The 12,399-nt window shown below is 33.9% G+C and overlaps 1 protein-coding gene across 2 annotated transcripts; it reads right to left on the reverse strand.

Moving 5' to 3' along the window:
- Positions 1-910: 910 nt before the first annotated feature.
- Positions 911-2,615, reverse strand: LOC107990768 (protein CURLY FLAG LEAF 1-like). 2 transcript variants are annotated; one of them, XM_051082578.1, is made up of 2 exons: positions 2,211-2,615; positions 911-1,431 (listed from the first exon to the last, which is right to left on the reverse strand). In XM_051082578.1, exons 1-2 carry the CDS (start codon positions 2,442-2,444, stop codon positions 1,081-1,083), a joined length of 585 nt encoding a protein of 194 aa, XP_050938535.1. In that variant the 5' UTR covers positions 2,445-2,615; the 3' UTR covers positions 911-1,080. The 2 variants fall into 2 exon arrangements, with proteins under 2 accessions (XP_050938535.1, XP_050938534.1); XM_051082577.1 differs by having other exon boundaries at positions 911-1,440; positions 2,211-2,551.
- Between the last annotated feature and the right edge of the window lie 9,784 nt (positions 2,616-12,399).

Here is a 12,399-nt window from a genome sequence, read left to right on the forward strand (position 1 = left end):
ATATCATTGAGTATCTCATTTCATATGATATAACAATTAATAATATCGAATAACAACCAAATTGCAATTTTGATCATGTTCAACAACGTTGTTGTAGACATGGTACTGACAATTATAAACTACTTATTAAACAATATCCAACTATTCGACAATATACACGTACATACAACATCAAAACAATCATGAGATAACAAATAAATACAATACCAATTATATAACCATCAATTTAAAAAAGTAATTAGACGTGCCAAAGAATAAAAGATAATCAAATGTGAAGGAAATCAAACAATATAAAGAATTACTATGACAAAAAGAAATACTACGACAATTACAAGATAATCAAATGACTATTTCAAAAGACTAACTAAAATTGAAAGAAAAATGGAAAATAATCAAATTGCGTGTACAAATCTATGAATCAATAAGGGTATTTTAGACTTTTTCAGTTTCGGTTCTTCTTTCATAGATTAGGTTAGGTCCCTAGTTTTGCTATTATTTGGGTCGTGGAATTCACTTTTTTTCAATGTTTTTGTCAATTTTGCAATTTCCTAAATAAGACATTTTTTAAAAATAATTCTAAAAGTCAAATTTTAAAATATTTAATCTAGGCACTTTTTATCTTTAATCAGGTAAAACTCTCAACAAAAGATAATCTAAATAAATTTAGTAAGAGCATAAACGAAAGTAAGTTTGGTTTTTTCTTTAAAAAAAGAAAAACAAAATCCTATCCGATATAGAAAAACTTCACCATTTTATTTTTTAATTGGCAATTATTAGATGCACCTATCTGTATGTTCCTCATCTATCAACATACAAAAACAAGAATAAAAGTTATGTTTTAAAAAAGTTATTTTTAATTTCATTTTATGTGGTAGAAAGATGGGAAAGCACCTAAATGGGTGCACGTGGATGGATCTAAGTTTTTTCCTTTTTTAATTAACTTTGAAAATAACTTACAACATTCTACAACAACTTTTTACGGTCATCATAAAATACAATACAATTGAACCCAACTGAAAGGATATCTCAAGGCATACATGTTGTGCGTGTCAAAGTCGAGTTGTTGCATAGGGTATACATCTAGTTCAAGAGTGGCAAGGTGTTAGGAGGGGAGTTGGACGAAGAAGGGCAATTTGGAAAAAGGGTATGAAAATGCTTGCAATTAGGGCAAGATGGAGAAGACTTCGAGAGAATAACAAGAAGGTGGCAATTGAGACAAGGCAAAGCCACCATGTTGCTACTTTCTGAAGAAGAATAATTTCCATGTCCGTGTCCAAAATTCATCAAACTATCAGATTTTGATGATGAAGAATTAATGTTGTTGAGCTCCAACTCCAAGTCTAGCTTTTGGTGATGATGATGATCTTGATCTTTTGGCCAATTCCAACTCTTCCGTGATGTTTTTCTGTTTAGATAGTACATTTTCCCCGACTGCACAAGCTACCAAATATTATATAAATATTATACATACATATTTATAAATATCTTAAATATCACTATCTATGTATGATGGATCTTGATACTAATACTAATGTCTATCATAACATAAATAGACACAAATATAGTGATCTTATCACACATAAATAAAGAAGTTTTTTATTATAAATAAGATTATAATGTTGTTAGAACTCTAAAAGAGAGACTTTATAATGCTAGGTTCATACAATATGAGCATACTTTTCATAGTTAAAAATAGATCACCAAAAACATAAATATAGCTCAACCATTAAAGCAAACACATCTCTCGTTTGTAAGGATAAGTGTTCATAATTTCACTCCTAGAATTCTTTTGTAGAAACTTTATTTCTTAGGATTGAAGGTTTAATTTGAATTTAATTCCCTATTTTCACACTCATACTATATTGTAAAAGAAAGACATAATAGAGGATGGCTAATTGAGAAGAGTTTTTTTTTTAGTACAACAATTGTAATATTGAATCGTCTTAGCATTAACAAAATGATTTAACGTGACATTAAATTATCGGTAAAGTTTAGAAAGTAAAAAATCATGAGCATAAATCCTCATGCTTAACCGTTAAGATATCAGTAACTTTTTTGTTTAGTGTAACAAAAAAAAGTGGATATAAACCAAAGAAACTCTTTGTTGCTATGCTTACTTTAGCAAAGATGTTAGTAACCTTTGGATCAAAATTGTCATGTCATATTCTAAAAATATGAAATTTAAGAAAAGAAAACAGTGAGAGAGAGACCTGAAGGTCAAGACATTGCTCCCAATGGAGAGGAAGAGGATCTTTGAGTTGAAGATCAACACTTGTTTGAGACTTAATAATGTGATGATGATCATGTAGAAGAAGCTTCCTCTTCCTAGAACATTGGCTGCTAATTTCTACTAAATGTTTTGATGATGAAGAATTCATCTCATCACATTTCACAAACTGCCTTGTTGGAGCCAAAGACAACTCAGGAACTTCCATATCCAACATTAAAACAAAAAATATGTCATTCAACAAATATTAATAAAAATATTGATGTTTGTAATTCAAGAGAAAACAAGGAGAAAGAAAAAGTCTTCCATTTTTCTAATGTTTTTGTGATATATATACACCGAAACATGCAAGAGAGAGAGAGCGTGTGTGTTTTTGCCTATTAAATTTGAGCTTCCATCAAACCCATTTGGAAGGCAGAAGCATTTAAGTTGACAAGTGGATATCACTTTAATGCCTCAAAAATCCTACTCTCTATTCTCTCATCTTTTTTGCTTTTGCATTTATGCCCAAATCTACACACATCACCGCATTTGTCTTTTAAAAAAAATTAGATGCATTTCCTATCTTTATATATCTTATAAAATTGTTTAATCATAATTCATTACGAGATAAATTTTGTTTTTCTATTATTTAAAATATTTTAATATTTCTTTTATATGGGAATGTTGGGAAGGAATACGTGATGTGCATTCAAAAATTAATTATTCTTCTTAAATATCATTTTTTATAACTTTTTTTAAAAAATTGTTTACTTATTATAATCAAATAAATAATATGATTTCTTATTTTCAGTGAGTAGGTGTCTTTTTATTCATCGCCAATATGCTTTGGACTAGAAAATAGTAGAAAAAAGAGGAGAGGCGATATAAGTTTTTTTCTTTAAAAAATTCCAATATCAGGAGGTAATATTAAAATGTCGTAGAATATTAATAAACTCGAAAAATATTTCTATTAATTATACACTCTTTTCTATTTATTAATTCTATCACAAGAGGATGTATTTTTTTTTTATTTTGTAGCCCTTCACTGTTCATAAATGCTCATGTCATAGCAAATCTCACGAAGAAGGGTAATATGAAGAATTCTTAATTCTATTGTAATATTCTAAATTTTTCGTTAACATGCTATCGGGAGGCTAATGTTATTAAGACGTGAGAATTTGAGGTTTGTTGGAACAAGGAAAGAATTGAGAACGAAACAGAAATAGGGTTTGCGAAAATAAATGTTTAGTTATGAAAATATAAATTGTTGATCTGGAAGTTGATAACAGTCGAACTAATTACAAAAGCATAATAAGCAAGTAGAATAACAGAATCAACTTTGGTAACCAAGTTCGATGATACAACATTTACATTTGGGGGGCCTTAGACCCATGAGAAGAGATTATATTACTCTTGTTGAACTGAATGAATATAATGTTATGACTTAGGATGTAGCACTGAACACATTTTCCTGTACCAACATTAAACTGATACATTACATTAGAAAATAATAAAATCATAACATGAGAGGAAATACTTCCCCTGAATCAACGTTTACGAACTACTGCAGTTTTCTCCAAGTCTGTGAATTAATCACCTACTTTCAATACGTAGATTTCTCACTTTTTGATCTTCATGAACATATTGAAAAATATTACCTTCAATCAGAACTTATTCCAATTTCTTTCTTGATCAAATCGTGCACCTTACTACGCATTCTTGTTTTTTCTTAAATATAGCTAAGTAGGATATCAGCAGAATCCAAACTTAAGGAGATTTGGAATATCCTAACTGAACAATTCCAAAATGAAATTCTTTTCAATAATTACGTACAAAACAAATAGAGATAGTGGGGACCATATTTCATGTTTTTAACAAGCTCCCCCTTGGGACCATCTTTCTTTATTTCTGCAGACAAGCATAGTCACAAGAACATAACCATATGTACAGATAAAGCATACATGTACAACCGTTTACCGCCACTAACAACTGCATTCAACCAAACTGTAGACATAGCCCACCATTGCACAGACCAACCACAGATTAACACATGAAGAATCTTATTTATTTCAAAGCTCAGATCAAAACAGCAGACAAATAGATCATAAAAACAACTATCAACAAAATATAGCTTAAGAGCAGTAAAAAAATAACTAGTCAAAATAGAATCCAAACAAAACAAAAAATACCCAGCAACAGAAGTTAGAAGCCTCAAGGAAAAATAGCGAACTATAACTCCCAAACTATAATTCCCCTGTATCATTCCATTCTCCCCCTTGTAGTCTGCCAAATATATCTAGGAATGGTGCAGTAGAGGAAGAGGGCAGCAGCCGCAGAAGTTCTCGGAGAATCGCATCAATGGCATTTTTTCAAGTTAAGAGATCACGAATAGTACCAATAATAGTCTACGATTCCTCAGTCAAGACTTGAATTACTCGAACAGTAGTTGCTGGGGAAAGGTGCAACCCATCAGTAGGAACAGATGCTTCCGAAAATGAGGATGTAGCACCATCTTCAGGAGCAGAATAGAATTAAGAAGGTAGGTCAAGCACGTGCGATTCTTGGAACAATTGAGGGCTCAGAGTCAAGGCTTTGGTGTCGAACCAGCAACATCCAAAGGTGATAGAAGCAAGGCATGCCGTAATAAAAGAAAGGTAGACAACAACTTAGGAAAACAAATGGGAATGTTGATCCCAAACGAGTCCACATGACAAAGCAAATGGAAAAAGACAAACTCGCCAACATTTGGCCATGAACGTACCAACTAAGTATATAAAATGACCTAGAGCTGCAGAAATAGTAGATGCATGTGTAGAAGGGATCCAGTTTGCAATACATATTTTGTGCAGAATGGTATACTTCATGGTGAGGGAGGCAACAGGTAATTGACCATCATTTGGCCATGAACGAACTATGCCACAAGATAATTCAAGAGCCAATTGCTTATTAAATGGATATTGAATAACCAAGTCATCTGGTACAGACAAACCTAAGAATTGATTCAACAAAATATGAGGATTGAAATGCAAATCCCACGAACATGAACCTTCTGTTAGTCTTCAGAGCTAGGATCATTGAGGTCTGCGAGCAAGTTCACAATCAATTCTTGCATAAGTTTAGGAGTAGAACAGGCCAACATCTCCAAAGTCCTGATCAATCCAGTAGTCTTAATCAACTCTATTACAGGTGTACACGACGAATGTCGAGGAAAGATATTTCATTCGTCAGCAATTATTAGTTGCACAACATACTTCCATTTATGCACATTATCCTCTGAGTGAAACAAAACTCCATCAAACGGAACTATAGGGACACTTGGTGAAATTTTTCGACGATCGACTTATTTGGTAACCACCTTTTGACCTTTGGTTAGCTGTCGGTGAGGCATTCGAAGAACAGAAGAACCACTAGCATCACTAGACGGAGGACGCGACAGAGTTGGAGCAGGAGTATCAGCAAGAGAGACAGATGGAGAGAAAGCAGAAGCAAGAGGAGGAACCTTAGTATGAGGGTTAGTCGAAGTATCAATATTAAATCTCACAGTTACACCAGGATTTCCAGTAGCGCGAATAGGGGATGGAATATCGCCCATCGACATAGGAGATTCATCTTGAACATCAACATCTAGAATATCAACATCTATATTACTAGGTGTTTTAGCAACATGAATTGTACTAGGTGTAGGAGTCTGATGGTTGCTGAGGTGAAAGCGATCGACTTTCGGTTGGCTTTGCACTGTGCATGTGACTAAACAACTTTGATAGAACCACATTGTCTTCTCCATTAGAGGAATCTGTATCAGAATCAACCTGCACCATCTCAATAGAAGTCGTAGAGCCAAGAGCAATCGATGAAATAGAGGGGTGAGATACAAGAGTTACTTGAGGAATGGATGTTGATTTGTGAGAACTCTAAGTGGTCGAGTGACTTCCAGAAGCCAATGTACTTCCTGCAAAAGCCGAGGAAACAGCAGGGTGTTGAGTAGATGCATCTGAATTGGTTAGGTCCTCAATCTTACCTAGACAACGAAAATGTCGATACAGATGCGGCCACGAACAGATGAGCCAACATTGGATGATGGGAATCCATGGAAACACGAGAGGGCAAATAGTATAAAGCTTTACGTGTTAAACCATAGTTGAAACTTACGAGATCTTATAGATTTGAGATGGAAACTGAAAAGACCAAACTTTACGCCAAAGGAAACGGGGAAGACGAAGAGTCGGTTGAGTGACCAATAAATAGCAATTAATTTCAAAAAGATTCCTTATGGATCGGGAAACACAGATACGACCCAACAATTTAAAAAAAAATCTTATAAAGCATGCCCAAGCCCAAAAAATTAATTGTTATTCTAGACAAGTGCATACTCTAAGGGAAGCCCGTAGGCTCTCAAATATTGACGCCTCCAGAGGTTTAGTAAAAATATCTGCAAGTTGAACAGAGCTCCTCACATGCTCTAAAAGTAATAACCTGAGATTCAACAAGTTCTCGAATAAAATGGTGACAGATGTCGATGTATTTCATGTGATTATGTCAAACCAGATTCTTTGATACTAATTGCACTCAAATTATCATAGTATAAAATCATCGAGGTTTGAGGAATGCCGTATTCGGAGGATTTGTTTCATCCATAGAAGTTGAGTATAACTACTTCCAACTACACTATACACTGCTTCGACGATAGACAATGACATACTATTTTGCTTTTTGTTAAACCAAGCTATTAGATTATTTCCCAAGAAAAACAGCCACCAGAGGTGCTTTTCCTATCATTCGAACAGCCAGCCCAAGAAGCCCACAAGAACAGATAAGGTGTCATATGTGTACCATAAGCCATATTCTGCTATTCCTAGAACATATTACAAGATTCTCTTGGCGAAATGAAGATGAGAGACACAAGAAGAGGCTTGATACCGGGGACACACTCCTACGACACATGCTATGTCAGGACGACTGGCTGTAAGATATAGTAGATTGTCGATTATGCTTTGATACAAACTCTCATCTATCTTTTCCCTAGAACCATCCTTAGAGAGTTTGAGGTGAAATGCAGCTGGAGTTCATTTAGGTTTGGTTTTATCTAAGCCAAATTTAGTGATGAGTTTATGAGCATACTTACCTTAAGATAGAAAGATACTAAAAGAACAGTTTCGAATCTAGAAACCAAGGAAGAATGTGAGCTTTCCCACCATACTCATCTCACATTGTGATTTCATTTGTTCCATAAACACATAAACAGAAGCAGTAGATGACCAGAAAAAATTATGTCATCAACATATATTTGAGCAATTAAGAAATCTGAATATGTTCTTTTGATAAACATAGTTTTGTTGGCTTCACCGCAACTATAACCTTACTGAGTAAGGAAGACTGAACGGTGCTCATACCACGCTCGTAGTGCCTGCTTAAAGCCATACAATGCCTTCTGAAGTTTGAAAACATGTTCAGGATGCACTAGATCAATAAAATCCTTTAGCTGGACTACATAAACTTCATCGGAGAGAAATCTGTTTAAGAACACACTCTTTACATCCATTTAAAATAGTTTAATTTGACAAAAGCATGCAAAGATAAGAAGAAGGTGGATGACCTCCAATCGAGCCATTAGAGCAAACGTTTCACCAAAGTCTACTCCTTCAATTTGAGTATACCCTTAAGCAACTAAGCATGTCTTGTTTCAAGTTATAACACCATGTTCATCAATCTTGTTTTTTAATATCCACTTCGTACCAATGATATTGGCCTTCATGGGTCGAGGTACCAATTCCCAAACAGCATTTCGTTCAAATTGAAGCAATTCTTTTTGCATAGCCAAAATTCACTTTTCATCAATCAAGACTTCTTTAACACACGTAGGTTTAATTTGGGATGTGTAACAAATGTTTGTAATCATCTTTGTTTAATCCTTCCTCCTATTTGTTCTAGTTGTTTTACCACTATTCACATCACCCATCACCGAACTAATTGGATGATTTTTAGACACATGGGAGGAAGTTGCAAGTGTTGTAGGTTTGGGAGAGATAGGGGAAAGAGAGATTCTTGAGTTATTGACAGTGGAGATACGTGAGGAGGCTACAGAAGAAGTTAGCGCAGAACTACCGTCTGAAGGAGCTACAACTATACTATCTTCTGAAGAGACTACAGCTGGTTCCACACACAAACTATTACTGATGGTGTTAGTGTTACTGACTTGAGAATCAACTGGAGAACATGTGCTTACCGTGTTGTTCGACTGTTGTGTTGTAGAGTTCACTGTCCATTTAGGAAGAACATCGTCATCATTATCATCATCCTTATCCTTGATGTGATCGTGAACAATAACATTTATAGATTCCATCACCACTTTGGTTCATTGATTAAACACACGATATGTCCGACTATTCATAGAATAACTGAGAAAGATCTCCTGATCAGATTGAGTCCCATTTACGATGAATTTCTCTGTCTCCAAGTATATGACACAGACTTCCAAATATGTGGAATTATTTCACATTAGGTTTTTTATCCTTCCAAATTTCATAATTAGTCTCCGAAGTTCCTGGTCGTAGAGAGACATGATTGTGTATATGGCATGCTGTATTCAGTGCTTCAGCCTAGAAATGAAGAGGAACAGCTTTGGCATGCATCATAGCTCTAGCCATTACCTACAAACATATTTTAAGACTTATTGAATGAAGCACGTACACTACTAGAAAAAAAAAGGCTTTCTTGACGGTTGCATTTTTTTCTTGACGGTTTTTGAAAAAAAAACGTCAAGAAAGGGGTGGTTTAATAGGAAAACGATCACGAATTTTTATGAAAAGACGGAGGGTAGTCAATTTTTAAAATTCTTGATGATTTTAAACTGTCAAGAAATATGAACCTTTTCTTGACGGTTATAAACTGTTAAGGATTCTCTTCTAAATTCTTGACGTTTTTAAAACGTCAAGAATTTTTTTAAAATCGATATTCTTGATGTTTTTCAAATGTCAAATAATATGTAATTATCCTTGACGTTTTAAAAACGTTAAGTAATATTGATTAAATTCTTGATGTTTTAAAATGTTAAGAATTTTAATAAAAAAGCGGAGATGAGTAATTTTAAAATTTCTTGAAATTTTTAAAACATCAAGAAGATTTTCCTTGACGTTTCAGAAACGTCAAGAATTACTAAATAATTAAAAAAAATAAAAAATAATAATTTCTTTTAAAAAAAACTAATTTCTTTTAACTTTTTAAATAAAAAACTAATTTCATTTTAAAAAAAAAAAAAAACTTAAACCCCTAATTTTCCCTTTCTTCCATCCTAAACCCTCACGCGCCCCTCACCCCCCATCTCTCTCGCAAAGACCAAAGACCCATGACCCACACCCCCACACTATGCTAATCGAACTGTCGAAGAACCACTCCGATGAAAACCCCTCCGACAAAGAACCCCTCCGCCGAATAACCCCTCCACCGAAGAACGCTGTCAACCCATGACTCCTCTGTCGAAGAACTCGAAGAACTCAAAGAACCACGACCCCTCCACTGAAGAACTCAAAGAACCTCGTCAACCCACGACCCCTACACCGAAGAACGTCGAAGAACGCTCTGCCGAAGAACCTCTTCGCCGAATCTTCGCCGCCAAATCCATTGATTCTTCACATCCACGTGCGTCGCCACAGTCCCACTTGAAAAGCTTACCCAACGTCACCAGATTCTGGTAATTTATCATATATATATTATAGGTTGTGCATTTGAGTTTTAATTCAACATGTTTGTAATACATTAGCGATTGGGCGATATTATTGGATTATGTTGAGGCTCAAAAGTCAATTGTAGATGTACAGTTTATGGATGTTTCAGAAAAACTTATTGATCAGTGTTTAGTGTATTAGCTTGGACGTTTCAGAAACTAATTAGGTTTGTGCTGTTTGTGGAATTGATTAGTGTTTAGTGTATTAGCTTGAAAGATGAGGCTCAAAAGTCAATTGTAGCTTTATTGTTTCTGACTTATATAGGATTAGAAAAGTGTATTAGGTTAGGATAAATGAACTATGGTATAGACCAAATATCATTTTGGAGATCTTGTGAAAATATAATAGATCTTGTGTGGATATAATAGACTTAGGGGATAAATGAACTATGGTATAGACCAAAGATATAACGTTTGAAATTTTAAATATATTAATCTTCTTTGATTCGGAGAAAAAAAAAGTGAATGAAAATATTTTTGGAGGAGTTTAATGTTATATTTTTGTTTGCAGGAGAAAAATATAAAAGATGCAACAAGAGATGGTTTAGGGGAAAATTTGAGTTAGTTATCCATTTGCAGCAATTAAGTAAAGCAACATTCCTTAGTTCCTATGAAATGATCAATACCAATTGAGACTTAATAGAATCCTAATATGAATTTGATTTATTTCTTCTTTAGATACGTGTCTTAGATTTACTTAAGTATTTTACCAAGTAAAGTGTTTGAATTATTATCCTTGGTGTATCTGTTAAGAAAGGAACTACTTAAATGGTAGAATTAGTTTGTTCATCCTTATGAACTAGTTGTGTTTGTACCCATTATTCCTATTAATTAACCTTTTTTGTTGCCACAGTTATGTATATAGATTATTTACATAGGAAAAACAAATTACAAAGTAATAGTTAGAGAACAAAATTTATATATTGTCATGATAGTTTAGGGACTATCGTTTATTTTAGTCTTATTAAGTGAATGTTGTTCAATCTCTATATTTGTTTTCTCTTTTAATTATCTCAACAAGACTCTTTCAACTAATTTAATTTACTTTATTTGTCAATGGATTTACAATTATGGATAAATCATGGATGCACAAAAGTAGATTATCCAAAGAATATGAGTTGGGTATGGAAAATTTCATCGAATTTGGATTTTCGAATACAAGTACCTCTTACATTTGTTTTCCTTGTTTGAAATGTGTGAATTGTGAAAAGCATAGTAGAAAGAGTGTTAGAGATCATTTATATGTTAATGGTATTGATGAAATTTATAAAATTTGATTTTAGCATGGTGAAGAACTTCCTAACTCATCTTTCTATGAAGAATCTTCAAAGTTTGACACACATACATGTGAAGAAAATGATGTTGGAAGTATAAAATAAATGACTGAAGTTGCTTATGAGGAGTATTCAAAGACCCAAATGGATTTGAGAAGTTGCTTATTGATGCTGAAAAACCATTGTACGAAGGGTGCAAAAAGTATCGCAAGTTGTCTACTCTAGTTAAATTGTATAATTTAAAAGTTAGGTATGGATGGAGTGATACCAGTTTTTCAGAATTACTTAAAACTTTGAAGGAAATTCTACCAACTACCAATGAACTCCCAAAGCCATTGTATGAAGCAAAGAAAACATTAGGTGCAGTAGGAATGGAATATGAAAAGATTCATGCATGCCCTAATAATTGTTGTCTCTATAGGAAAGAATTTGCTAATGCAACTAAATGTCTTGAATGTGGTCAATCGAGGTTGAAAAATGTTAAGGATAGAAATGAAGACAGAAATTCCCTCAAAAGTGATATGGTACTTCCCACCCATTCCACGATTCAAAAAGCTATTTAGAAGTATTGATTGTGCTGAAAACCTAACTTGGCATGCTAGTGAAAGAATTGAGGATGGTAAGTTATGACATCCAGCGGACTCTCCAATATGGAAGTTAGTAGACTTTAAATGTCCAGACTTTGGTTTTGAACCTAGAAATCTTTGTTTAGCATTGTGAGTCGATAGAGTAAATCCTCATGGTGACATGAGTTCTAAATATAGTTGTTGGTCGATAGTGATGGTTATTTATAATCTTCCAACATGGTTGTGTATGTAAAGAAAGTACATGATGCTATCAATGCTAATTTCAAGGCCAAAACAACCGGAGGATGATATAGGCACATACTTAGCACCACTAATTGAAGACAAAACTTTTATGGAAAAATGGTGTTGAATGTTATGATGATTATTAAGAAGAAGTAATCAACTTAAGGTCGGTTTTGTTGTGGACAATCAATGACTTTCCTGCATATGGTAACCTCAGTGGATGTTGTGTTAAAGGGTATAAGGCATGCCCAATTTATGGAGATAATACAAATTCTATAAGGTTACGACATGGGAAGAAAATAGCATACCTAGGACATCGAAGATTTATAGCACGCGATCATCCGTACCGACGACAAAAAAAGTCATTCAATGGTAAAAAAGAACTTG

The sequence above is a fragment of the Cucumis melo genome, chromosome 3 (assembly GCF_025177605.1).
Source record: "Cucumis melo cultivar AY chromosome 3, USDA_Cmelo_AY_1.0, whole genome shotgun sequence".
NCBI classification, from domain to species: domain Eukaryota; kingdom Viridiplantae; phylum Streptophyta; class Magnoliopsida; order Cucurbitales; family Cucurbitaceae; genus Cucumis; species Cucumis melo.

Excerpts from the sequence above, each read along its gene's own strand:
- LOC107990768 (XM_051082577.1), bottom strand. The coding sequence starts at position 2,444 with ATGTTGGATATGGAAGTTCCTGAGTTGTCTTTGGCTCCAACAAGGCAG. Across the intron at positions 1,441-2,210 it reads AGCAATGTCTTGACCTTCAG|CTTGTGCAGTCGGGGAAAAT; the intron begins GTCTCTCTCTCA and ends AATATTTGGTAG.